A 25,967-nucleotide genomic window follows, 5' to 3' on the forward strand; every position below is an offset into this window, starting at 1 on the left:
GCGGGCAGAGCATTTGCGGGTCTGGTAAGTGTTCTTGTGAGATCCCAGCACACACGCTGTGGGAAGTTAGAATGAATAATGTCAGTTCTACACAGTCTGGTTTCTTCAGCAATAAGGTGGTGACATTTCTTCGTTAAAATTAGCCAACAGACCTAGGTGTCGTGTACACACTGCTGAGGCATACGGTATGCCACTTGCTTTGGGAAGAATAGTTCACATAACTCATGTGTAGATTGTGATGTTACAATTAACTTTAACCCAGTTAAATATTATGTCATCAGTCTTAAAAAACGCGTATTTTCTAATGTGAGACAGTATGTTTTTATTATTCTTTGGGAATAATTAGGGGAGGAAACTGTCTTATGTAGTTAGTAATTTTTACTTGTTTTTAATGTTTGAAATTTCTGAAAATATCCTGTGGATCTATGTCAAATAGCAATTCTAAGTTGGACTGACTAGAAATGTAGACATTTCTAAGATTTTTTTTCATGAGTGCGTTGGATATATCAAGTCACCTATAAAAAAATACAAATCTCAATTAATGAAGCAAATAAAGGATTATATTAACAGCCCAAACCAAATTTTAATACCTGTTCAATTCCATCCCCAAATCCTTTTTGAACATAAGTTATTTATTTGTCTTGACTTCAGAATTACAGCTTTCCGTGTACCTTTGAAATTGGGTGAACAGTTTTGTACTGTTTGGAATCTGTATATGACCACACATCATTTTCCCTGCTAGAATATGAGATGGGCCCACACTCGTTATTACTGCTAACGTCATGAGGGTATCCCACTACATCGATAATACAAAAACTAGATTTGACAACAGAGGATACACTCTGGATAGTTTTTCTGAAGTTGAGTTTTTCCTTTACCTCAAAATCAGTATAACCAGGTTATCAAGAATAAAATGCTCTTCACACCTTTTTGCGTTTTCACTTTTCGATCATTTGAAAACCACCAAATGAAGATTGGAATTTGAGATCTGAAAGTGGAATGATATTGATATTTTTTTAAAAAAAGTTTTCTTTTAATTTCCTTAAATTAAAAAGTAAAACGTTTTACTTGTAAGGAGGTGAAAATACAATAAAGGTGTGCAGAGAAAAGGGAGGAGGGCTTGCTCACAACCCTGAACTGAGTGGCAAGGACCGTCTGGCTCTGTCTGTGCTTAGCAGAGTGGCTTCCACAAGGGCCGTCCTCCATGTACAAGGACACATGGACAAGGGTCATGAAGCCCTCAGGGTGTCACCTCTGGGCCAGAGGACATACTTAACAGTTCATGTTACTGAGTAGTTCGATTCAGACAAGTTAGTGTTTATGCACTAACAACATGATAGATGTTTGACAAAATAGTATACATAAAAGGAAAGGAAAACTAACATTTTCATCCCTGATGGGTGTGTGTGCCTCTTGGGCCCTGCACAGCTCCTAGATTAGAGTTGGGGCCCTCACTTCCTATCTGTGAGTTTAGGGGCGGTGCTGCTTGTTTTGTACAGCACCATGGAAATCTCAGGTTGACACTGATGTGATACAGGCAGAAGTGGTGGTGCAGTCTGGTGTGGACTAGGGGCTTCCTGGAGCTAGCAGTTTCTGCGGCTTATGCCAGAGGTAACTTTTTTCCCTGAAAATTTAAAGTGCTTCTGAGTGAGTGTTCAGGGACCTCAGCAGTGCTTGTAGAGCTTTGCTCCGGTGGGCTGAATCCCAGGCCCCAACCCACATTTCCACCACCAGGGAAACTCCACTCTTGCCCTTTCTGTATATTAGGATCCTTTGTGTGAAATCAATTGGGAAAATAAAAAGGAGTCTGCTGTTAAAAATATATATATATATTTATATATGTATATGTATATATATGTATATGTATATGTATATATATGTATGTTTATATGAACCACTAAGGCAGAAAGATATCTTAAAGTTATGAAGTTGTGTAGGACCTTGACTGTATTTATATTTTAATAGTTAGGCTCACATGCTTTAGAATAGCTACCTCACCCTTGTTTTTATTTTACTTTCATAATTTAGACTTTCTTGTTCTTAAAATTAGTTCTCTAAAAAATATACTATAACGGATTTCAATCTAGTACAAATTTTGCAACAACAAGAACTTGGTAATTTTGGTTTGTAGCAGGAATTTCAGATTTCTTCATTCAGTCCCTAACTTATTGCTCTAATTTTCATTTCTCATATTTTCAGTTCATAAAATAATAAATTAGAATTTGTTTTTCCTATATACTTAAAATTAACATTACTGTTTATATAGAGTATTTACTGAAAGCCTGTGTAAGTTTATCTTTTGTTTATCTTTTAAATTTATCCTGTTAACTCCTGTTTCCTTTGCCGCTGGTCTCTGCCTCCTGTGTGTGCTCCCCCCATTGTAGCACATCCTATATACAGTTACATGGATAATCTTTGCTGACTATAGGCTTCTAATAGATGGTCAGGGTGAGCCTAGCCCTTGGGGAGCCCCCTCCGTAGACTGCAGGGTCTTGATCAGTGTGCTTTGAGGTGTGTTAGATATCTAGCAGGCAGGGAAGGAATACTCCAAACCTAGCACTTTATTCTTTTTTTTTTTATTTTTTATTTTTTTTAATTTTTATAATAAATTTATTTTTTATTGGTGTTCAATTTACCAACATACAGAATAACACCCAGTGCTCATCCCGTCAAGTGTCCCCCTCAGTGCGCGTCACCCATTCACCCCCACCCCCACCCTCCTCCCCTTCCACCACCCCTAGTTCGTTTCCCAGAGTTAGGAGTCTCTATGTTCTGTCTCCCTTTCTGATATTTCCCATACATTTCTTCTCCCTTCCCTTATATTCCCTTTCACTATTATTTATATTCCCCAAATGAATGAGAACATACAATGTTTGTCTAGCACTTTATTCTAATGAAGAGATGGGATGGTGGTAGTTTCATGGTGGAAGGCACTGTGAGGGCTGGGCCTGGTGAGTTTGAGAGGGATTAGATGCACAGAGACACAAAGAAGGGTACAGCTGTCACATACACAGACACAGGTCAACAGGTCTCCTGTGTGAATGCTGTTCTCTTATTTTCCAGTTGCCTATATGAGATAATTTGATTTACAGAATTAGGCTTATAGCAAAGACCTATATATATTTTTCTCTAGTTTGTGTATATTTCTCCTGTTCTCCTGTTTGGATTCTAAATGTTTTAAGGACATTATCCCTGGTCAGTGTTTGGCACTGGGTGTAGTACTATATATTGTAGAAGCAACAAAATGGTAAATTAAAATTCTCACTTAACATTTTGAGTTACATTTCAGCCTGTTAGTAAGTCCTTGTGGTAATATTTTATGTCTATAAAATTAAATGTATATGGGAGTGTTGTATTAGTGCCATTAAATAACCATGACTTAATTTCTTTTCGTTTCATGATTTGAAGAAGAAAGAAGATTGGATATAGATGAGAAACCCCTAGTTGTGCAGTTGAATTGGAATAAAGATGATCGAGAGGGCAGATTTGTTCTTAAGAATGAGAACGATGCCCTTGCTCCTAAGGTAGGATCCCTCCTCGTTTCATGGAGGGGGTCCCGGGGCCCACGGGGATGAACACAAGACTGATGTTGATGTGCTAGGAGTTCACTGAACTTGCCTTTTTGCCTCTTTTCCTAAATGACTTTTTTTTACCTTCCTCCCAGAAAAAAAAAAAAAAAAAAGTTCTATTTCTTTCTGTTTCATCCTGTTTCACTGAATAATCCTAATATTGCTCTCTACCTTTGAAAGTTAGTAACATTTTTTTTTTTTTTAAGATTTTGTTTATTCATGAGAGACACAGAGAGGGAGAGGCAGAGACATAGGCAGAGGGAGAAGCAGGCTTCCTGGGGGAAGCCCGATGTGGGACTCCATCCTGGGACTCTGGGATTATGCCCTCAGCCGAAGGCAGATGCTTAACCACAGAGCCACCCAGGCGTCACAGTAACTTTGGTTATGAAGAGATTTAATGACCAAGTAGTCAGCACCAAGTTTTTTTGTTTGTGTTTTTTTGTGTTTATAACAAATTAGGAAGTCAAAATATGTTTTAATAAGAATCACAAAGGAAAATCTTTAATAGCCTATTTATATGAATTTTTGGACACAACTTCATAAGGCACATTTAAAACCTTTCCTGTACTCTGTGTGTAAGGATAGAGATGAGCAGACTTTCTGGGCTGACATAATGCAGTGATCCTGAAACTTCCTCAGGTGCCAGGGCATCTGGAATTCATGTGCCGCTGTTCTTTTGTGGGACACTATGGAACACAGATAAGACTTGAAAATATAATTTCTGTGTTAAATCAAATGGCATCTTACACTAGAATTCAGTATTGACAAGTGAGAGCAAATGCAGAAGTCAAGAATATTTTGAAAAAAAATCTTGTATTTAATTATTTTCCCTAACCAACTGGGAAAGAGTGCCATTGTTCACTCGTGGAAACAGAACATCTTCACTTTGCTTGTCTGATGTGAGTGCTCCATGTGGAAGAGTGTTAGACACACAGAAGGTATTCTTGGCCTTGTTAACTGTGCTTCTAGTGGCTTAGAATTTGTAGCAAATACATAGACAGTAAAAATGGACATCTCTTTCTTTTTTTGGCCCATGTTTTATTTTATTTCTGCACCATGATTTCAGCTGATATGCCTCGCTGTGGGATAGAGACCCTCATTCACATGGATTAGAGCTCTTAGTAGGGTCAGGATAATGCTGACGTGACCAGCAATGAAAATGGAAATCGTAACTTAGATAAAACAGAAGGCAGTTTATTTCCCAATACAGTAACCACGCTTTCATATTTTTCTTGATTTTTTTTTTTTTACCAACCTATTAGTTATACATACCAAAAATTGTCTCTGTGTTATCTGCTAGTAGGGCATGTTGTAAATTAAGAATAACCAAGCAGATAAACAAAATGTGGAAAAGAAGTTTTGCAAAGACAGTACTTACAATTTTGTTTCAAAAAAGCTTATTTCTTATAGCTATACCTACCATTTCCTTTGAAGCTAGAGAAACGTCTATAAAGTAGATAATGATTTAAATAGTTACTTCCTTTTTTTTTTTTTAAGATATTATTTATTAGAGAGTAGAGAGAGAGGCAGAGGGAGAAAGAGAAGGACAAACAGACTCTGCACTGAGTGTGGAGCCCGATACAGGGCTCAGGCCCATGACCCCAAGACCTTGACCTGAACCGAAATCAAGAGTCCCCTGCTTAACTGATTCAGCCACCCAGGCACACCAGTTATTTCCATGTTTGATTAGGCTCCTTTTTAAAAAGTAACTATATATAAATTATTTGGATTTTTATTTATTGAAAATCAGATTTCGTGATTCTTGCCCCAGGTTTTTTTTTTTACTGGGGTTGGTTTTCTGTTTGCTTACTTACATATTAGTTTTGAACTGAGATAAACTACACACATGTGAAGTGCACAGATCTTGAATGTATAATCTATTATGTTTTGCTAAATACATGCCTGTAACTGTCAGCCCAAGGTGAAGGACATTCCCATCCCCTGGGCCCTTCCCTTTGCCAGTAGCTGGGTGTAGCAGTCACGTGAAAGGAAGCTAGCTAGGCCGTATAGAGCTTCCTGTGATTCTGTGTAACAGCTGCCATAATGATGTTGGTACTTTTATCAGAAGGCTCAGAGCAATGGACCCGAAAAGCAGGAGAAAGAAGGTGTTATCCAGAACTTCAAGAGAACTCTCTCCAAGAAAGAAAAGAAGGAGAAAAAGAAGAGAGAAAAAGAGGCAGTGAGGCAGGCATCTGATAAGGATGATAGGCCTTTCCAAGGGGATGACATGTAAGTAATTCTGGTAATATTTCTATTTCTTTTTGCTTTAATAAGCTGACTGTTTTTAATGTAGCAGACCTCATTAAATCACCAAACTGTGAAAAGGATGAACATCTGTTACAAAGTTAATTTCCGTATCCTCTGTCTCTTCTGTGTGTAGAAGGTGGAGGGTCTCGGCTCAGTGGAGATTATGGCCGGCCATCCTGTCTCATGGGTTTGCTAATCCCACATAAGCAATGAGCTGTACAGTGTTGTTTCTGAGCAGACCCTTGCTGTCAGTGTATTATTTTTGTCTGACCTCTCCTTTCTGGTTGTTTGGACCTTCAGGCTGCAGTGTTTTCTTCCAGCCCCTAAATACACTGAATGCTCCCCAGAGCTTGGCAGAACCAGTGAGGGCAATAAGGCTCAGGTGCACCATGAGGTGACCCAGGCCCATCAAGTTGTACTGACCTGTCTAAGGGTCTTTCGGCTTCTGACCTCAGAGCTGAGGGAATAAGGGAAATCACTGCATTTTGATTATAGCAGGAAAGAGACAGCAGAGGAGACTGACCTTTCCCCTCGGGGGGAGGTGTTGGTGTAGTCCTGCCCATTTCACGTGGGTCATTTTGTTCATGGGGCAGCCATGTGTCGGCGCTCAACTTGGGCCCCCTTGCCGTGGTGGTGAGTGCAGCACAGTGTCCTCAGTGTTCTTCTGTTGCTGAGGTAACAGACGTTCATTTTAGAAAGTCAGAACATATGCAGATTTGTCAGAAAGAGAGGAGGAGTCACCTGTTACCACATGAGCTCAAAGAGAACCATAGTTTGTTTTTGATACACAAATATATACTACACATATACTTCATATGTTTATGTAGAGTTTTAAAATATACCCATAGGCTTTCCACATAATGTTTTTCCATTCTACTATATCCCATAAATGCATATATATATTCACACGTATATATTTTCATAAAAGTATAAAACAATTTAGATGATTACATAGTCTCTCATAGTTTTTTCAAGATTTATTTCACTGACCTCTTTTTTGTACTTGTAGGTGGTTCACAGGTTTTTGGTATTATAAATAATACTCCTTGCTTTTCAACTCTGGGAGCACTCTGGAAGGACAGCTTGGGGGCAGCCTGGGCATATTTCCAGAGCCCACCAGCTTCCTCACTTCCTCGGACCCTGACAATTGTCACACACTCTCTCTTCCCCACATCCAATAACCTGAATGTATTTTATCATTAAGATAGATGTCTTTCTGCACATTGACTAACCATTTATATTCTGTGGTAGTGACTTCTTCAAGTCTTTCTTTATTGTATGATTAATACTAAGTGTATGTATTAAGGACTATTAATCATTTGTTAGTTAATGATGGTTACTTTAGAGTGGACTCAAGCCCATTTTGGATGGCATTGAAGTGGGTTTAAGGTACTAATCTGTCAGGCAGTGATGCCTGTGTAATGAGTATAAACTCTTGAGTATAGTATTACATAGTAATGCTCTATTTAGCATAAACAATAGGCAGAACTTATATGAGTATTTTGCTTATACATGAAAAATATCGAAGAAAAGGAGAGTTTGAAACTTAGGCTATGATTTGTCCTATTAACTTTTAGTTTATGGGGTGATATGTTGTTTGTGTTTAGAAAATTAGCTACTTAAAATGAGTTAAGTTGTTCAATTCTGTTGATTCAAAGCTTGATTTTTTTTTTTTGATAGAGTGAGCTGGTGGTTGGGGGAGGGGCAGAGAGAGAGAATCTCCAGCAGACTCTGTGCAGAGTGCAGAGCTGACGCAGGGCTTGATCTCATGATCCTGAGATCATGATCTGAGCTGAAACCAAGAGTCGGATGCTCAGCCCACTGAGCTGCCCAGGCGCCCCAATGGTTGATTAGTTTTTAATTAAATTATTTTTATGATTAAAAATGACATCTTTAAAGTGTATTCATCAAAATTTAGCCATTAATCTTTTTTTAATACATAGTCTTCAAGTCCTCATTCTCTACAGTTGATTCCTTATCAGAGGAACTGCTGGAATGTTTCCTTTTGAAAATTTAGCTTCAAGAAAGTGAATGTTAGTAAATCTTTTAGTTAAAAACCATGTGGTTTGAGTTCAAGATTTACTATAATTTTATGAGGATTTTTACTAAATAAAAGTAAATCCAGTCCTTTATTTCTTGTGGTTGGAATGTTTGATCACTCATTGAGTCTATTTTAGGAAAACACTGGTGCAAATTGCTGACCAAGTGTAACTTACCCATTTTTCTTTTAGCCTCGTCAGTGAATCCACAATAATTGACAGGAACTCACTGATATTTTAATGATAAATTTCCATTGAGTTTAGTGTGTTGCATGTTTTGTGAGGAACTTCATTTTGTGTATGCGATGCTGGTCAGCACGTGGTCACCTATCTGCCACAGTGTGTGATGGCCAGGGCCCAGGGACACCTGCCCAGGCCATTTGTCTGAGTTTGGTGCCATTTTTGCTCCTGTAATAGCTAGAAAATGTTGTGCTTTGTTTTCTCCCAGTGAGAATTCCCGACTGGCTGCTGAGGTCTACAAAGACATGCCTGAGACCAGCTTTACCCGAACAATTTCGAACCCAGAGGTGGTGATGAAGCGTCGCAGGCAGCAGAAACTGGAGAGGAGGATGCAGGAATTCCGCAGCTCGGATGGGCGGCCTGACTCAGGTACCCACACCAGGCCTACTCCACTGGGCACTGGACCCTGTGTGGCTGCTGCCCCACTAGTGTGCCTTCAATACGTAGAGATTTGTTTAGTGACACGGTTTCCCCCAGTGGGGCTCTTTTTTCCCCTAATTTTTGCTTTCTGGAAAATTATCTATGAAAGAAGAGAAAGATACAATGAATTCCTGTGTCTTATTACCCTGCTTCCATAACTGACAGCTCATGTCCCATCTTCTCCTATGTGTATTGTTCCTGTTCCCAAACTGTACTATTTTGAAGCAAATCCCATATTTCATCTTATATTTCAGTATATTTTCCTAAAGGTCAGGGTTTTTAAAAAATAAGAACAGAAGAAACCATAGTACCATTATGATATACAAAAGAATTGATGCTAATTCCTTCCCATCATCAGATGTCTTGTCACTGTTCAGGTGTTCCCACCTGCCTCAGATAATTCTCTGGTCAGGGTCTTAGTAGGACCTGCCTGTGGCCCCTGTCTCTCATTTCACCTTTCAGTTTGTGCATTTGGGGGTTTGTTTAGAAAACCTCAGTTGTTTGTCTTGTAGATTTTGCTGACAGCATCCGGTAGTTCACCATCTTTTCCTCTTGCTTTCTCTGTTTCCTCCATTAGGTGAAGAGGCAGGTTTAGGTTTGGGGGGTGGGGTGGGAGGGAATGTGGCAGAAACACTTAACTCACTAGCATCCACAGGCGAGCAGTAGTTTGTGAGATGTTTTCATGCACTCATGGAGTTAAACTTCTCAGTATTGTTCCGTCTGTTGCAGTTATCTCCTTACTGATTCTTGATCTGTCACTTGGAGTCAGTGAGGATCCCTTCCACCTGGCACCTGAGGCTTCTGCATGTCCCCGGTGGTCCTGGGGAGTCTCCCTGTGTGACTGGACATCCAGGCTCCCGAGTGCATTTCCCACCCCAGGCTCTAGGGAGTGGCTGTTTCTCTAAGGAGTCTTTGTTCTGTTTGGTGGGATGTATTCTTTGGTTGCCAGGAGTGTCCCGTGTTACTGGTCAGTGTTTGCTTTTAATTCTACTTAGTGGACAGAGTTTTAATACTTTTTTTTCTACTATGATTTCAGAAAATCTGAGTATCTTTTCTCATGATAAAAATTCTTTCCACTGAACACCAATAATTAATTATTTGCTTTTCCCTATGATAAATAGCGATACCAAAATAAAAATAATGCTATGATTAGCAACATGATGCTGAAAAAATTGTAATCTTTTTTGGGAAACTTCTCTGTGAGTAAATCCCATAAGGATGTACTGTCATGTTACTGTGTTTTGAAGTCACGGAATTGATGCCTGTGTAGTAGTTACATATTCATATTGATTTATACTTAGGTTTGTTTTATTTTGCTTCTTAAAAATTTAATGTACTTATTTGTTCCCAAGTCAAATCTACAAAATAAGGTATATTCAGAGAAATTCAGCTTTTGTCCCTGGTCAGCCCCTTTAATCAAATGACAGCGTGCTGTATACTTTTTGCTATCTTGTCTTTCCCACCTACACATACACTGGAGATTACTCTGTATTTCTGAGGGAAATAGAGATTATAAAGAGAGTTAAAGTAAATGACTATTATTTTAGTTATAAATTGGATTTGTGTATTTTTAGCTATTTAGCTATTTGACATAAAATTTTATTTGTAATTAACCTATAATTATATTCATCCAAGAAAATACTTGTTATAAACTTACTAGTTTTGCTTGTTAAAAAATGATAGCATAATCATTTTGAGTTTCAAAAAAGAGCCTTCTGTTGGAAGACTAGATCAGTGAGCCAGCCTTTTCCAAAAATGTCTGACCTAATGTGACCCATCCTCTCTGTAGTTCTTCTATAACATTATACTTGCGTACTCCAGAACTGCTCATGTTGTGTTGCATCCTGTACGTACACCTGTCAGCTCACTTACTAGCTTTAAGGTTTTGAATGATGAGACTGGCAGCGCTTTTCTAACTGTGGACCCCTTCTCTTTAATCCAAGCCTGAGTCGAAGGGTTATACTCCCTACCTAGCATTTTTGTAACATTGCCCAATATACGTATGTGGCAGCAGGTCAGATCTGTGTGGGAAGGCTGTGTTGACACTCGTATTACGTTCATGGGAACAGCATTGTTTTTCATTAGTAAGTCTCCTGTCTTCATTTGCGAATTTGTCTGTGGACCATGGTCCTGATATGCTTGGTCACTTGACAAAAACTGTTGTGATTCCATGTCTTCAGAACTTAGGGTGTTGTATCAATGTCATGTTCCCCACACCCACTAGCCATGGTAGAAGCTGGCCTCAAAGGTTTGCCACTCTTGCTGTCTTGTGTTTACTTTGTTTACCTCTGCACCTTTATAAGGGAGTCTTAGTTACATGTTTCGTGAGAGCTGTAGCCTCAGTGATTCAAAACAGCTAGAAGAGTGAGATACTTATTAGTTGGATAAATAATGTAACATGAGGTCCAGGTGATAATCTGTTTATATATATCCTGTCTTGTTTGGTGAAAGATTCAAAATAACTTACAAATATATTTTAGGTGGGGATTCAGAAAGCATTTAATTTAGCCTAAGTTCCAGATCTGGAGTGGTTTCTGTGGGAACAGTAGAGGATGGATCTGATGAAATTGCATTTGGAAGTGGGCATATGCTGCCCATGTGAGGGATGAGTCTCAGTGCAGTCCCTGGCAACAGGCTGGTAAAAGAGAAGCAATGTATCTAAGAAGTGGAGTTCTCAGGACCTGGTACAGACTAGATTTGTCTTGGGAGGGGGGCATTCTGGAGAAGACCCATTTCCAGTTGGATGGATGTTGACGGACTGCAATGAGAGAATGTATGGGAATGGAATACAGGTTTCCTTGAGGTGCTGGTGTGATCTGGGGGATGTTCTGGGCTGGTAGTTCAGTGGCTCTAGACCAGGTTCTGAAGTGTCAGAGAGAGATTTGGGAGTAATCTGTGGTTGCCAGGCAGGCATCATTGGGCATGAGTGAGATTCTTTTTGGTAGAAAATATGCAGGTAATAGAAAAATTTAAGCAAGGTGACTATTAAGAGGGGTAGGCAAAGACAACAGAAAAAAAAAAAAAAACCTTCCAAGAATTAGGAGGAAGACTACCAGAATATCCAAGAAGTAGAGGTTAAAGGGATAGTTGGGAGCAGAAGGAACATTTTTCTATATAGACTTCCTGGAAATCCTAAAAAACTAAATACTGTTAGCAAAATAGATGTTTATGGTTAATATTAAGGAAGTCAAATATATTAAGTTCAGCTACTTTGTCCTTAATAATTGATTTAGAAAATATATTGTCATAACATGTTATAGTTATTAGCTTTGCTGTTTTGTTGGCAGAAAATACGGGGGATGTGGTCACACGTTGCTGAGCCTTCTGAGAGTGACCGCTCCATCTGTAGTAATCCTGTCTGGTTAGCCTAGGGATTGGTTCCCTAAGTTCTCGTGACCTGACTCACTGCACAGCTGATCAGATTCCTAACTTGTAAGAAGCTTGGGCCCTGGACTTTGTAAAAAAGCCTTTTTTGACACTCTGGTATATTCAGTCTGTAATTTCCTCAAAGTGTAGTTGGCCCAGAAGGCCCCTGCGATCGCCGCTGACTGGTTTGCAGCACCGTGTTCTGCTGTCTGATATGGCCCTGGGTTTCCTCCTGAGACATCGTTGGCAGCGGCGTGAGGCTGCTCTACAAGTCTGTCCTCCTGCCTCCACCGTTCCAGGAGCAGTTTTGGGGGTGGCAGAGCACTGTGACAGGACCCCATAGCTGGGGGCCTTGCGAAGCACGGGCCTCGGTGTGTCCTCCTCAGACAGGGCAGCAGACCTACCTTAGTCGTAGAGCCGAAACGTGCATTTTTACACATCCAGGTTAGTCCACAGCAGGGCTTGTAAATTGTCAGCTGCTCCTGTGTTCTTCCTCAGCAAACTGGGTGTTAGTAGGCCTGTCAGCTGAAAACCCTCTGAATTAGACTGCCTCACACTCCTGATACCAAAACCAAGTCAGGTTTTAGACAGATGTTCTGAAACATTCCAATGGGTGCTACAAGTAATTCCATCCAATGGCGAGTTCATTCGGCTACGTGAGTATGAATTTTTACAGCTTCCTCATCATGATGTGTCCTTTAGAAGAAGTGCTACTTAAGATTATATTATCTCTAGGAACCATACCGACTTTTTAAATGATTTTCTGGTTAACCCTGACCTTAAATTTTTTCAGACCAAATATTCTTTCATCTGCGGTGGTCTGTAACTTTGGGATTGCAAAGTACTTGTCTCGGCTTTTGGCAGATGCAACATTTTTTAGAAAAATTAAATTTCTGAGCATTTGCATTTTTTTTTTGTAACCCTGTAGGTGAGGATACAAGTCCATTTCTTCAACTCTCAAATCAGGTGGTCTGGTTTGCTCTTTGGTTGTCTAATTAAAGCACACAGATATTACCTAAGTCTACAGAATTGTTTTTACTCATTCTCTTGTACATACGTTTTTCTTATAAATTAGTTCAAATATGCATTTGGAAGTAGGGTATAATTAAATCAGAAGGTAATGCATTTTGGTGGACTAGAACGTGTACTTTAAAACTGGCCTTGCCCTGGGGTTGTTGGCCCTGCCTCCACAGTTCCTTACCCAGAAGCTGGGGCCGTCTTAGGAAAGCACGGGTGGCATTTTCCCACCTCCCTGCCTGTACAGGCACACACACATGCTAGTGCTTCCATGCATGTGCACACATAGTGAGTGAGAGCTTCCCCATGGCTCCCACTTGAGCTAGAGTAAAATCCAGACCCTCATGATCATGGTTTGCTGTGTCCCACGTGGTCTGGCCTCGTGACTGTGGGTGAGGAAGTCCTGTAGGACCTGGCTTCACACATTCTGACTGCCTTTCTGTCTTTTCCCTGGGGTTCATCTCTGACAGGTGAGCCTAGCCAGACCCAGGCGAGCTGTCGGCCTTAGCGTCCTGCTAGTCCCTCTGCCCAGAAAGCAAAGTTTAGGTGGCTTTGAGGCTGCTGCTTGTCACTCAGGGCTCGGGGCAGGAATTTATCTTCATAGAAGGCTTTACAGTCCTGTGAGCTTAGAAAGCTTTTGGTCATTTTCTTTCTCACAACCCTGCTTGTATTTTCTTTTTCTTTCTTTTTTTTTTTTTTTCCCCTGCTTGTATTTTCCACAACATGTATCACTGTCTTAACTGTTTGCTTGTCGGTCTTTTCCTCCTGCCCCCCACAACTACAGGGTAAGCTTTTGGCTGGCAGGGACTCTGACCTGTGTGTCGTTGCATCCTCAGCATTGGAACACTGGGGCCCTCAGCCTGTGAGCCCGTGTCAGTGTTTGTACGTGCTAAATGTGTTGACAGGCAGCCCTATCAAAACACTCTGGAGTCTCTTCCCTTACTCATCCTTTACCCATAGTGAAAGTCTGCTCATCATTATAAAAACGACGTGGGCTTAAGGAGAGGACAGAACCAGTCTTTGTCATACAGGATTAGTCACTGTAGCAAAGTGTTGTTAGATCAACAAGTGACTGTAAATGTATGTTGTCTAACAGGACACGAGTATCGAATTATTGCCCAGATTCCATCTTCGCAGTCCTTGAAACTGCAGCTTAGGTGTCCTTTTTTAAGTGATCATAAATGTTAGCTATCTTTTTGCTGGAATAAAATAAAGTAGGACTCAAAGATGTCAAAATTTTTTTTTACAGGTGGAACATTGAGAATTTATGCCGATAGTTTAAAACCAAATATTCCCTACAAGACAATCCTGCTGTCTACCACAGATCCTGCAGACTTTGCTGTGGCTGAAGCGTTAGAGAAATATGGTCTAGAGAAAGAAAATCCTAAGGATTACTGCATTGCCCGAGTAAGTAACTGTCAAATCAGAACTCACCAGTATTACCCATGCTAGAACTTCACATTTAAGTGGAAAGATATTCTTTAAATGATTTTCTTTCCACGGTATCACTTAAAATGTAATAAATGTAAACGCTGTATTAAGTATGTGTTAAAAAGTGGCATGTTCCCTTCCATTATAGAAGTAGTAGATGTTCTTGTTGTAAAGTTAAAAAAAAAAAAAAAAAAGTATAAAAAGATGAATTGAAGAAAATAAAAATCACCCATAGTTCTAATACCAAAGGATAACCACTACTGACTAGAGAGGGTAATACATATGACACGTGTGTATACACAACTGTGTAAATACATATGTGTGTGTGTGTGTATATACATATATATAATATACATATCCTTTTAGTTCTTGTTTTGTCTATTTAGGTAGCATTTTTTAAACAGTGTTTTTCTTATGGTTTTCACTAAGATACATTATGAAGATTAAACTTTTAAACAAACCCAGTTTGCTGTTGTAACTAGCACGTGGTGCTACATTTAGTCATCTGTCATTTTTTGCAGAAATCTTCCACCCAGTTCTCCCAAGGACAGTGAGCTCTTATTCCTCAGAACAGAGTGGGCCACATTAAATAAATCAAGCAGGTTTTCTCTTGTGAGACAGACTGCTTGGACACAGCAGACACAAGTGTCTGTGCTGACTTCTTCCTTACCAGGATTTCCCTGTCCAGTCGCATTGGCCTGGGTTCTTACAAGAGATGTCTTCCTTTCCTCGTCCTTTTTTTTTTTTTTAAGATTTTATTTATTTATTCATGAGAGACAGAGAGAGAGAGGCAGAGACACAGGCAGAGGGAGAAACAGGTTCCATACAAGGATCCTGATGTGGAACTCGATCCCTGGACTCCAGGATTACACCCTGAGCCAAAAGCAGACGCTCAAATGCTAAGCCACCCAGGTGCCCTGTCCCTCCTTTCCTCATCTTAACAGTTGATTATTAAATAATAAAATAGTGTGGTTACTTGTTTTGGTCTCCCCCTCCCCAAAAGATTATGGAGGAGTGATGACAATGCAGCAAACCTCATGTACTTACCCTTGGCAGCGCCGCCAGGATCAGCGCACCAGCACAAGCAGCATCATATTCACCTGCGGGAAGCTCTAAGTGCCTCTGTATAATTCATCCCTTCCTTCTCCCCCTTTGCTAGGCAGCCACTGGTTTGCTTTCACTATAAGCAGTTTACATTTTTTAGAATTTTTACGTAAGTAGCATTACACAGCCTATACTCTGGTTTCCTCTTTTCCTGTACTCAGCTGTAAGGATTTCAAGTGTCCTTGTCTGTATCCATGCTTGCTTCCTTTTCGTTGCTGAATAGTATTTCATTATATGGATACTTCAGAATTTATTCATCTGTTTTCCTGTTGATGGACATTTAAGTTGTTTCAGTTTCTAGGTTTTGGCTGTTACAGTGAAGCTGCCATGAGCATTTGTGTGCAGGTCTTCTCATAGGTGTTGTTTTTTTCTCCAGAAATACTCAATAGTAGGTATACGTATAACTTCTTAAGAAACTCTGGAACTGTTATCCAAAGTGATTATATCTTGTTACATTAGCGCCAGAAGTATGTGAGAGCTGTGGTTGCTTTACTTCCTCACTCATATTTGATGTGGTCAATTATTTTAAATATCAGCTGTTCTGATAGGTTATAGTAGTGTCTCATTGTGGAAAACGGTTTTAATTTCCCTGTTGAGATATATATTAAGTCCATTGATACATATGTTGTGAATACTTTTCCCCAGTCTGTGACTTTCATCTTTTTAATGTTACCCTTTAGAGAATGATTTTTTTTTTATTTTTGTGGACATCATTTTGGTTTTTTTTCATCATTTTGTTTTTTTACATATTTTCTATTTTGTTCTATGTTCTATATAAGAATTTGTCTCTTCTGAGGTTGCAAATACTTTCCTCCTATGTCTTATTATTATTTTTGTAAGATTTTATGTATTTTTTTGAGAGAGTGTGCATGAGCGGGGATCGGGGGTCAAGAGAGAGAAGCAGACTCCCCACTGAGCAGGGAGCCCGACCTGAAGCTTGACCCCAGTACCCTAAGATCATGACCTGAGCTAAAGGCAGATGCTCACTGATGGAGTCCCCCAGGTGCTCCTCCTCCTGTGTCTTATTATAGAAGTGTTATAGTTTTAGTATTCACATGTAGGTCTGTGCATTCCATTTCAAGAGAACTTTTGTGTGTGGTGTGAGGTTAGGGTAGATGTTCATTTTGTTCCATGTAGATACCCAGTTGATCCAGCACCATTTGTTGAAAAGGGTTTCTGTTCTCCCACTGAGTGCTTCGAATCCTTTGTTGAAAATCAGTTGACTATATATATATATAGTTCTATTTCTGGAATCTGTTCTATTAATCTGTACATCTTGTATCCTTTTGTGAGCATCAAGCTATATTGATTACTATAGATTTATAATAAGTCTTAAAGTCAGGTAAACTAAGTCCCAATTTTGTTTTTTTTGCTTTTGCTTTTAAAAATTGCTTTGATTATTCTAGGTTATTTGTGCTTCTGAATAAATTTCAGAATCAGCTTGTCAGTTTGTACAGAGAATGTGCTAGGATTGTGGCTGGGTTTGCATGGCTTCTGTAGACGAGTCAGAGAGACGTCTAGCCTCGCAGTGTCCGGTCTTCAGGCTGTGAACACAGTGTGCCTCTTTGTTTATGTGGTCTTTGAGCCCCAGCAGTATTTTGTAGCATTCACTGTAGAGGTCTTAGACCTCTTTTGTTAGCTATAGATGGAATTATATAAAAGGGCTTGTTGAGCTTTATGGCTTTTATCTTTTTGCTAAAAACTAAATTCTCTTCAGTTGGAAAAACTGTTGGCAGATCTGTAATTTTATGAATAGAACTCAATTTTCAGCTGAAAATAAGAAAACAGATTTTTTCCCATTAAAATGATAATAAAAAATTAAATAATCTGTATAAATGTGCAAGAACAAAGAGAATGAAAGAAGAGACAGCAAAAGACCAGAGCTGTGAATGAAATTCTGGAGAAGTAATTCTGATATCCTACTCGTTGGGTCCGAGGAAACCTGCAGAGAGAACCTCCAACAAGAAACTTGTCAAGTGCCCGTATCCTATCCTTAAGCAGACTCAGGAATGTTAAGGGGCTTTAGCACTTTCTGAGTCAGCATTAAAGTTGAACTAAAATGAAATTGGGTCGAAAATTTTCATAAGAAACCGTAGACCCACCAAATTCCTCTCCCCATCCCCACTCCCATGTCATCTCTCCATCTGGAGACTGTGGTAGAGGTGATGGGGCAGAGGCCTGCACTTCGGGGTAGCAGGCATACAGAGTATGGCGAGGGTCTTTGCTGAAAATGGGAGGGTGAAGTGGAAGGCTCTAGCCAGGATACTGACAGCCAGAAGATTTCAGGATTTCTCCCAGAAGGCACTCTCTGGCCACATGAGAAAGATCTGTATGGAAACTGTCCTGTGGAAGTTCAGTCCGATAACCTCAGTCAGAGAGCTCCCGACAATACCCCTTGCCCATAAGCATAGCCCCCACCTTGAACTTTCTTGTGCCTCACTGTAGAATGTGAATGTATGGCCAAACTTCAGCAGACATTTGAAACACCTCTATGATGAAAGACAGACCCACACAAACAGGTAAAGAACCGGATCTTATTCCATGGATGATACAAGGCAGAAAGCAGAGGGAAGTGTTCAAAGAACTGAGAGACTTGGAGAGGTAAGGAGACAGTGCATCTGTGGAGTAAGATCACAGTGCTATCATGAGGGACACCCAGGGAAAGAGGCCTCAGAAGTTTAAAATGTAAGTAAATAAGGGGTAGGAGACAGTGTCAACAGAAGGAGGTAGAAGATAAAGCTCAGGAAATCTGTCCAAGTGTAGAACAGAAAGAAAGGATAGAAGAGGAAAGATCAGAAAGTTAGGACATCTTGTAGAATTCCTAACACTTGGCTAAAGGAAAGCCAGGGATGAAAGCAAGAGGACATGGAGAGGTAGAGTCATCAAAGATATGTACTGGAATGTCTCCCAGAACTGAAGCGTGTGCGTTTCTAGCTCAGGAATGGCCTGTAGGATAATGTTGGTACAGCCACACCAAGGTGTGTTATTTTGGAATTGTAGAACAGTAGAGAAAAGAGGATAATGATTCCAAAGAAAAAGATTGCAGTCACACATAAAGTGTTGGGGGGCAAGATGGGTGCCAGTCATTTCAGCATCACCATGGAGTCTGGAATACCTGAGCCAGTGGTCTCTGATTCACAGTGAAATGATTTCTAGCCCAAACTGTTGAGTGGTGTGGGTGGAATAAAGACATTTCAAAACATTCAAGGCAAAATTGGCCACCTGTTCAGCCTTTCTCAAACAGGTAGTGGAGGATATCCCCCAGCAGGATGGAGTGGGCCAGGAAAGAGAAGGGTACAGGCTCCCCAAACAGGAAGTTATCCCATGGGTGATGGTAGAGGAAACAGTCTGGAAGGTGTTTTGTGTAGTTATCCTGCATAGTGCTCACTACACTGTGGGGATGGGGTTTAAGATTGAAAATGGTGTTTATAAATGTTAGTTATATTATCTAAAACAAATGGCAAGTAAATTCCTGAATGTGTTTCTAAGAGAACTTTGTTTCAGTTCTCTGTGTTATAGCAATAAATAAGAAGTAAAACACCTATCACTAAAGGATTGCTTATGCCATTGGATACCTTTTGCTATGAAATATTATGAATTAAATCTATACAAATTGACTTGGGGGTACATACATTTTGTAAAATACCCCATTTTTGGAAAACCAATACCATAAAATAAAATGGAACTACACAAGTCTGTGTGTATGCGTATGTGACCATAGAGAAAGGTAGATGCCCAGGAAAGATACACAGGTTACTAGTTACCTACATGAAGAGAAGAGGGAAGGAAAGAAGACTTTGAAATACACATGTGATTCAAATGTGAGCTCTCATATGAGATAGGTAGATGCATAAAGATCATTAATGAGGGCATGATCGTAAAAACAGTCATCTCACAGTGGGTTTTTTTTTTCTTACTTCCTTATACTTTTCTGTGTTCCAGGTTTTTACAGTGAACCTGTATTACTTGGAACCAAAAAAACATACCCCAAAGATCATTTCTTAGTGAGGTGGGGAAAGATCAGTGATCATGAGTGTTTGTTTTTCGATATGCTTTTTCATTCTCTTTGGTCTCACTAAGAGAGAGTAAGAAATAGTATTGATAAATTAGAAGGGAAAGTGAAATAGAAGATATATTTTACACTGAATTTCTGGAGAATAGGGTTCATAGATAAAGAAACAGTATCCTGAATTGAAATTCTATCCCACTTTGGTGAGGGAGGGGACTCTTGGGGTGAGGTTGAGAGAGTAGGTAGTCACGGTAGTTATGCATTCCCTCTGAAGGGGAAATGCTTAAGATACAGGACATTCTGATGCATTTTCCTCCTGGTGGTTAAGTGTGAAATAGAAGAGAATCTTGTGATGCCAGGTTTTGTGAGCTCGTTGCTTTTCTGTTCAGGAGGACTATGTAGTGAGCATTATCGTATATGGTCCACTTATGCCCTTGGAGTAATAGGCCCATGGATGAGGATGGATTTGGATACAGGCTCCGTCAGCTTTTGGTTAGTAATGACTATAAAAATGTTCCTGGTCGGAATAAAATCAGCAAATCAGTAGTGTGCCCAGGGCCCAGCTTGCTCAGTGGAGACCTGACCCTCTTCCACTGTGCCCCTGCTGGTCTGTGAGCACCCAGGGCAGGGTGCCTTACCACACCTAGCCTTGCATGTGAGACTTGGGATTGCTCACGTGTTTGCCAAGGCACGTTTTTGTGTCCACGCATATGACTCTACTAAATAATATTCAGTTGCATGTAAAGTTGCATTTGATACAATAGGTGGTAATGACCTTTACCATTTTTTCCCTCTCCTTAATTTCTACCATACCTTTACTGACGACATTCAAGTGAAAGGGCACCCCAGTCGAGGTCATGAAATATAAAAGCCTACCATGGGCTTGTAGTGACAGGCCTTTTTGAAGTCATTTGATGTTTTCTTTTGAGGGTCTCCTACTTTGGGCTTTCCTTCTATTAAGTCCTTGGAAATTCTGCTTCGCAAGCTTAGGCAGTAGAAATCAGGAGTTGATTATTGTTTTAATCTTGAATGAGATGTTCTTTGTTCTCTTGGTCTGTCATCTTATCAGTTATGTAGTAAGTAGTGCTTCCATATTCATTCATTTGTTATTTTAGCTATTGAATTATTCAATAAATACTTAAGTTCCTCTCACTTGTTAGATACTCTGCTGGGATACAAAAGCCAGAGCTGTCTCTAAAAGAACTTAAACTGAAAGGAGACGGAGAAGCCAGGAGTGAAAAATATAAAACAAGGAGTGCCTGAGTGAGAGTGGTGGTCAGGGAAAGATTACTAGAGGGGCTGTAGTTGAGCTAGGCTTGGACACTGGGAAATAAGCCTTTTAAGCTCAAGAGATCATGGAAGTGTGGGAACTCACGACCTAATCTGAGAGCTCTGAGTAGTTCGGTGTGGCCCGGGTCTAACAGAGTGCAGGACAAAGATTGGGACATGAGAGAGGTGTGAAGCTCAGGTTCTGAACTATGTGTGTTCTAACCCCAAGATACTAAATTCAATATAAAACAGCACAAGGAAAGATTAATTACTTTAGGAAGATGGTGTTTTATAGTACATTTGTCTTACTAAGGTAATCTGAAGCAGTGTAGAGAGAAATTAGAGGGTTCTACAGAAGAGTCTAGTCCACTGGTATATGAGTATGATGATATTTTGGGTGGCCAGGTCTCCTGAGATAACATTACTGCACTACTATAGGTTGAGCTGTTCACAGGCCAGTGGTCTGGCTGCTTCTCATATTTTCTATAATTGTGTCTCAATTTGCGTTAATACTTAATACTTCATTCCTTAGAATGAAGGAGGGGCAAAAATCCAGCAGATGTGTGAGCTTATTGGGCCACTGTCACCTAGATTTTTCCTCTGTATAACCGGGGGGGAGGATGGTGTGTGCGAAAGTCGTTTGGCTACCATAAAAGCGTAAAGAGCATTATGAACTTTTAGAGTGTCATGAATGCAGTCTTTTAAAACAGATGCTTAAACACATTTGTTGAATGAATCGCTCTGTGGTATAGCTAAATGATCTGATTAAAATTTAATCGTAAAGATAGATTATCTTTAAGAAAAAGAATGCTTTGCTGTTTTGTTGTTAGGTGACATTTATCTTGAGAGATCTCACATTAGATGAAACTACTTAAAAAAAAAAACCAATTATTTAATGATGGGAAGGTGGGTTTGGGACCAGAGACTGAGCAATGGTGGAGTGATCTTTCCTTAAGAAATTACTCACAATTTGCCCATTGCATACCATCCTTTCCTATAAGAGTTTATTTAAAAATAAATAAATAAAAATTGCTCAACTAGTACCTTTTGGGGGCCGGAGAACAAGGTGAATAGAAATGGCCCCATCAGCTGGCTAAACGTTTTATTGGAAGCTATTTTCCTTCACTTTTGTTGATAGTTTGAGAATTGTTTGTAGTGTTTGGTCAGTTTATTTACACTAAGTTCTTATTTGTGAATCCTGGTGCTTTACTTTTTAGGTATAGCACAGTTGATTTTATAATTTTCCCTTTCAGGTTATGCTTCCTCCTGGAGCCCAGCATTCTGATGAAAAAGGTGCTAAAGAAATGATCCTGGATGATGATGAGTGTCCTTTACAAATCTTCAGGGAATGGCCAAGCGACAAAGGTAAAGGGTAATTTTATTTGTTAAAGAATGATTTACATGACGAATTAAATTTCTGTCAGCTACGTGAGTTTTAACAATGAGGACGCAAGGGAGTGTGCAGGGAAGTATTTGTTTTGTGGTTGTTTGCTGGTGTAGTTTTGTAGCTCCTTCATAGATCTGCCGGATGGTTCCTACGTGGCAGCCTTGTCCTGAGGGCCACACACAGCTTATGTAAGTCTGGGGACCTGGAGTGGGCAGTCCCACTGTGGAAGGAGAACCTCATCTGGAAGGGACCGGGACTTGAGTGCTGCACTGTGTCGGCCAGCACACTGCACTCCTCCGTCCACGCTGAGCAGATGAGCAGGGGGGTGCTGATGACAGGATGGTAACCTGCAGCCCTAGAGACTCTCCAGTAATTCAGTCATTTCAAATAAGAAATCCAGACTTTTCACTCTGCGGACAGTTCCCCTTAATGATTTCAGAACAGCAAAGGTTGAAAGCTGTGTTTTTGATGAAATCTAGTTTTCTTGCTTTTGGTTTTACACCGTAAGCTGGCTGTCCTCTAGCAGAGGCCTTTATGTAATGAAGACCTACAAATTGATTGCCCATTCATCCTATCAGCAATGTAGATTGGTAGTTTAAATTAAAATGAGTAAACTAAGTAATTAAATTAGTCTACCTCTTTTTAGACTGTTTTAAAGTTAAATTGTGTTATAAAATCAAGTTACTTTGACATCTGAGTTAATTCAATTGAATTAAAAATCAGATCAACTAAAAATATATTTGTATATGCATGTGGTATGTGTCATGTGAATGTATTTATTGATCATAGGGTTATTTACCAGTATAAACATTCATTTATTCTTAAACAAATGCTATGGTGTTTTCCAGCATGTAATGTACTTGGGTAGTTATTTAAAATAGTTATTTAAAATAATCTTTGCAAATTGCTATGAGAGTTTCTCAGAACACAAATACTATTTCCTCTATTTCCCTTCCAGTATAAACTGGATAAGCCTTCACTCAATCACCCCTCAGGAGATGTTAAATTAAATTTTTTGGTAAATCTTAGAGGAATTGACAGTCAATTATTTGGCTGTGCATGCTGACTTGAGACTGCTTGATGATTGACGCTGTGCACTGTTCTAGGGCTTCTAGTCTTTCAGTTGAAGAGGAGGCCAGCCGACTATATTCCAAAGAAAACTAAGAAACACGTCGATGGGAAGCTGGTGAAGGGAAAGGAGAGAGCAGAGGGGTCAGCCTACGGTTCTGCACTCCCTCCCGAGAAACTGCCCTATCTAGTAGAGTTAAGCCCAGGTGAGAAATACTGTCAGTATACATTTTTTTAGCTTTTCATGTTTACACTTTTAATGAATTTTACTTAAGTATCCTTTCTCTTGACTGACATTTAGACCATTTATTTTTTAAAAAGTCTCTTAAGATATTAAAATAACAGAACCTTAGTGTCACAGGATATGTATATTCATAAAAGTAGAGTTCACATGGACAAAAATGAATGTTGAAAAACAGCATTTAAAATAGTGAATATGGGGAATTTAAGGAGAAGTTTAAATGATCCACTTCCTTTTCAATTTTTTCTAAAATAATCTTAAAAATCTACTAAAGTGAGAAACTGAAATAGATGTACTCTTAGGGCAGAGTTAATAGAAACAAGTGTGTGTGTATTTACCATACTGTTGTTTAATGAATGAACCGTGTCTGAAAAAAAAACCTTTAAGTTTAACAGTACATTTAAGAAATCTATCTGTAAGAGGAAGGATATTTGTTTGCTTTTAAAATTATAATAGACCAGGTTTCTTTTCATGTTAGTCCTCTACATATTTCTTTTTAGAGCTCCCTTAAGCTAAAGCTGTTACTCTAAGTTAGCCATGAGGTAGAGAAATATGTTGACATTCTTGAAGAAGTGAGCATATACATCCCAGTGTGCGTATATGTGTGAGTATAGGAGATACGTGTACATGTATGTGACGTTTTATTACTCATTTGGGTCAAATCATGGTATGTAACCTGTATTATAAAGAATAGAGCATTGTGCTCTCCTTCCCAGAACTGCTTTTATTTTCTACTTTTGAAGATTTATTTATTTTTGGAGGCCGAGAGAATGAGAGAGAACATGTGTGCCAGCAGGAGGGAAGGGTGGAGGGAGAGAACCCCAAGCAGACTCCCCACTGTGTGCAGAGCCAGACGTTGGGCTTCATCCTAGGACCCTGAGGTTGTGACCTAATCTGAAATCATAAGTCGGATGATCACCTGAGCGCCCCCAGGCTCCCCCAGAGCTGCTGTTAAAATAAAGCTCAGTTAGTAATAAGTACGGAAAAAAACTTGAAGCCAGAATGATGATATGGATCATCTATGGTTGCTTGGACAGAAATTATGTTTTTGTCTTCTTTGATTCATGAGCATTTATTTATGAGATTATCCCCATGAATAGATGAGAAACCTGTGGCCCTACAGTCCTAGGGCACAAGGAGGAGCTGTCGATTCAGGAGAAATGGTCTTGGTTCGACTGATGCTCTGTGATTTACAGTCAGCGGCAATATTGCTGCAGCTAGTAGTTTTTATACTTATGTTTGAGGAGCTTTTAAAATTGATTTGCTGTTTGTGAGGAACATGTTAGTGTTGCTTTGTCCCTTGGTTCTCTGGCTGAAAAGTTCAGCATTGTCGCTGAACTTTGTCGCTGTGGTTTGGAGACATGTCCCAGTATTGCTGTGTGCTGTGAAGTATGAGCGCACGGGTGCTGGTCACGGAGGCAGCTGAGGGCCAGCCGTTATGTTGGAACTTAAACATTTTCAGGATCTTTGGGCATCGGGTCTACTTTTTAAAATTTTGCATTACATGCTAAAAACTAATGATTGTTTTCTCCAAATCTAAATTTTGAGGATTTAGGAATATTAGTCTAGAGAGAATTGATAAATAGCACCCGACATAAAATAATTTTCAAATGAATAATGAAAAGGTGGTTTAGATGGGTAGCAGAGACAGGATGAGCATTCAGTCATCTATAATGAGAAGTACTTACTGATCTTTAGTATGTGTCAGACCCTCCCTGTCCAGGGTCTTTGACATGGAGCACCAACAAAACAAACAAAACCTGCTGACCTTGGCAACTTCCATTCTAGTGAGAATTGCTATTTTGACTGCTTATTTCATACTTTTAGTCTCCCAGCTAAATATATATATATATATATATATGTTTTTGTAGGTGTGGAAACATGATAGACTGTAGGTAAAAATTAATTCTATACTACTTTTCACCAAATATCGGGTTACTGCTCATGACACATCTCCCTTCGTGGTGCTCTGCTGCCTTTACTCAGCATTTACTGGGCTGCTGCTTCAGGGAAGGCAGTGAGTACAAAGGTGGAGAGGGGAGATACTGCCTTCAGGTGACTCCCAAATAGTGTGTGTGAGCCCCCTGCAGCCCACCACCCCTCCTCAGTACCCTGGGCTGCCTGGCTGGTACCTGCTTGCGGTGACACAGGTGCACGTCCTGAGCTTGGCTCTCACAGCCTGCAGGCTGGGCCCAGGTCTTTCTCACAGTCAGCATGCTCAATGTGGTTGATTCCTTCTTACATGGACAAGAGAATGATACTGGTAAATGTTGATTTGTCACAAACAGATAAGTGCTGTACTTGCACTGGACACGTGACCAGCCCCGCAGGTATCCTCAGGGTTGGGCCGAGGTGCAGGGGTGTAGATGGGAGGTTTTTGAGGTATGGGTGTATGCTTATACTGTCTGGACTGTCTTTTGGAGAGATGGGGGGAAATGTCATTTTATCCTTTGGTTTGGATTTGAATGTGTTCTTTTAACAGAAGGAATAGCTGAGTTGGCTGGTGATCTTCTAGATGATTAACTAACTGTTGCTCTCCTGCTGCTTGGTGACTCACCTG

The 25,967-nt window shown here is 39.9% G+C and overlaps 1 protein-coding gene across 20 annotated transcripts in view; it reads left to right on the forward strand.

Moving 5' to 3' along the window:
- The window catches only part of AFDN (afadin, adherens junction formation factor), a 137,586-nt gene that overhangs the window by 37,802 nt on the left and 73,817 nt on the right, over positions 1-25,967 (forward strand). For 11 of the 20 annotated variants that reach the window (XM_072830825.1, XM_072830854.1, XM_072830832.1 and 8 more), the window contains exons 3-8: positions 3,409-3,524; positions 5,635-5,798; positions 8,304-8,464; positions 14,148-14,305; positions 21,965-22,076; positions 23,205-23,372. In XM_072830825.1, the coding sequence (XP_072686926.1) occupies positions 3,409-3,524; positions 5,635-5,798; positions 8,304-8,464; positions 14,148-14,305; positions 21,965-22,076; positions 23,205-23,372 (879 nt within the window). The remainder of the gene's footprint in view (positions 1-3,408; positions 3,525-5,634; positions 5,799-8,303; positions 8,465-14,147; positions 14,306-21,964; positions 22,077-23,204; positions 23,373-25,967) is intronic. The other 9 variants (XM_072830842.1, XM_072830899.1, XM_072830917.1 and 6 more) reach the window with 3 other exon arrangements.

This window comes from Canis lupus, chromosome 1, assembly GCF_048164855.1.
Source record: "Canis lupus baileyi chromosome 1, mCanLup2.hap1, whole genome shotgun sequence".
Lineage (NCBI taxonomy): Eukaryota > Metazoa > Chordata > Mammalia > Carnivora > Canidae > Canis > Canis lupus.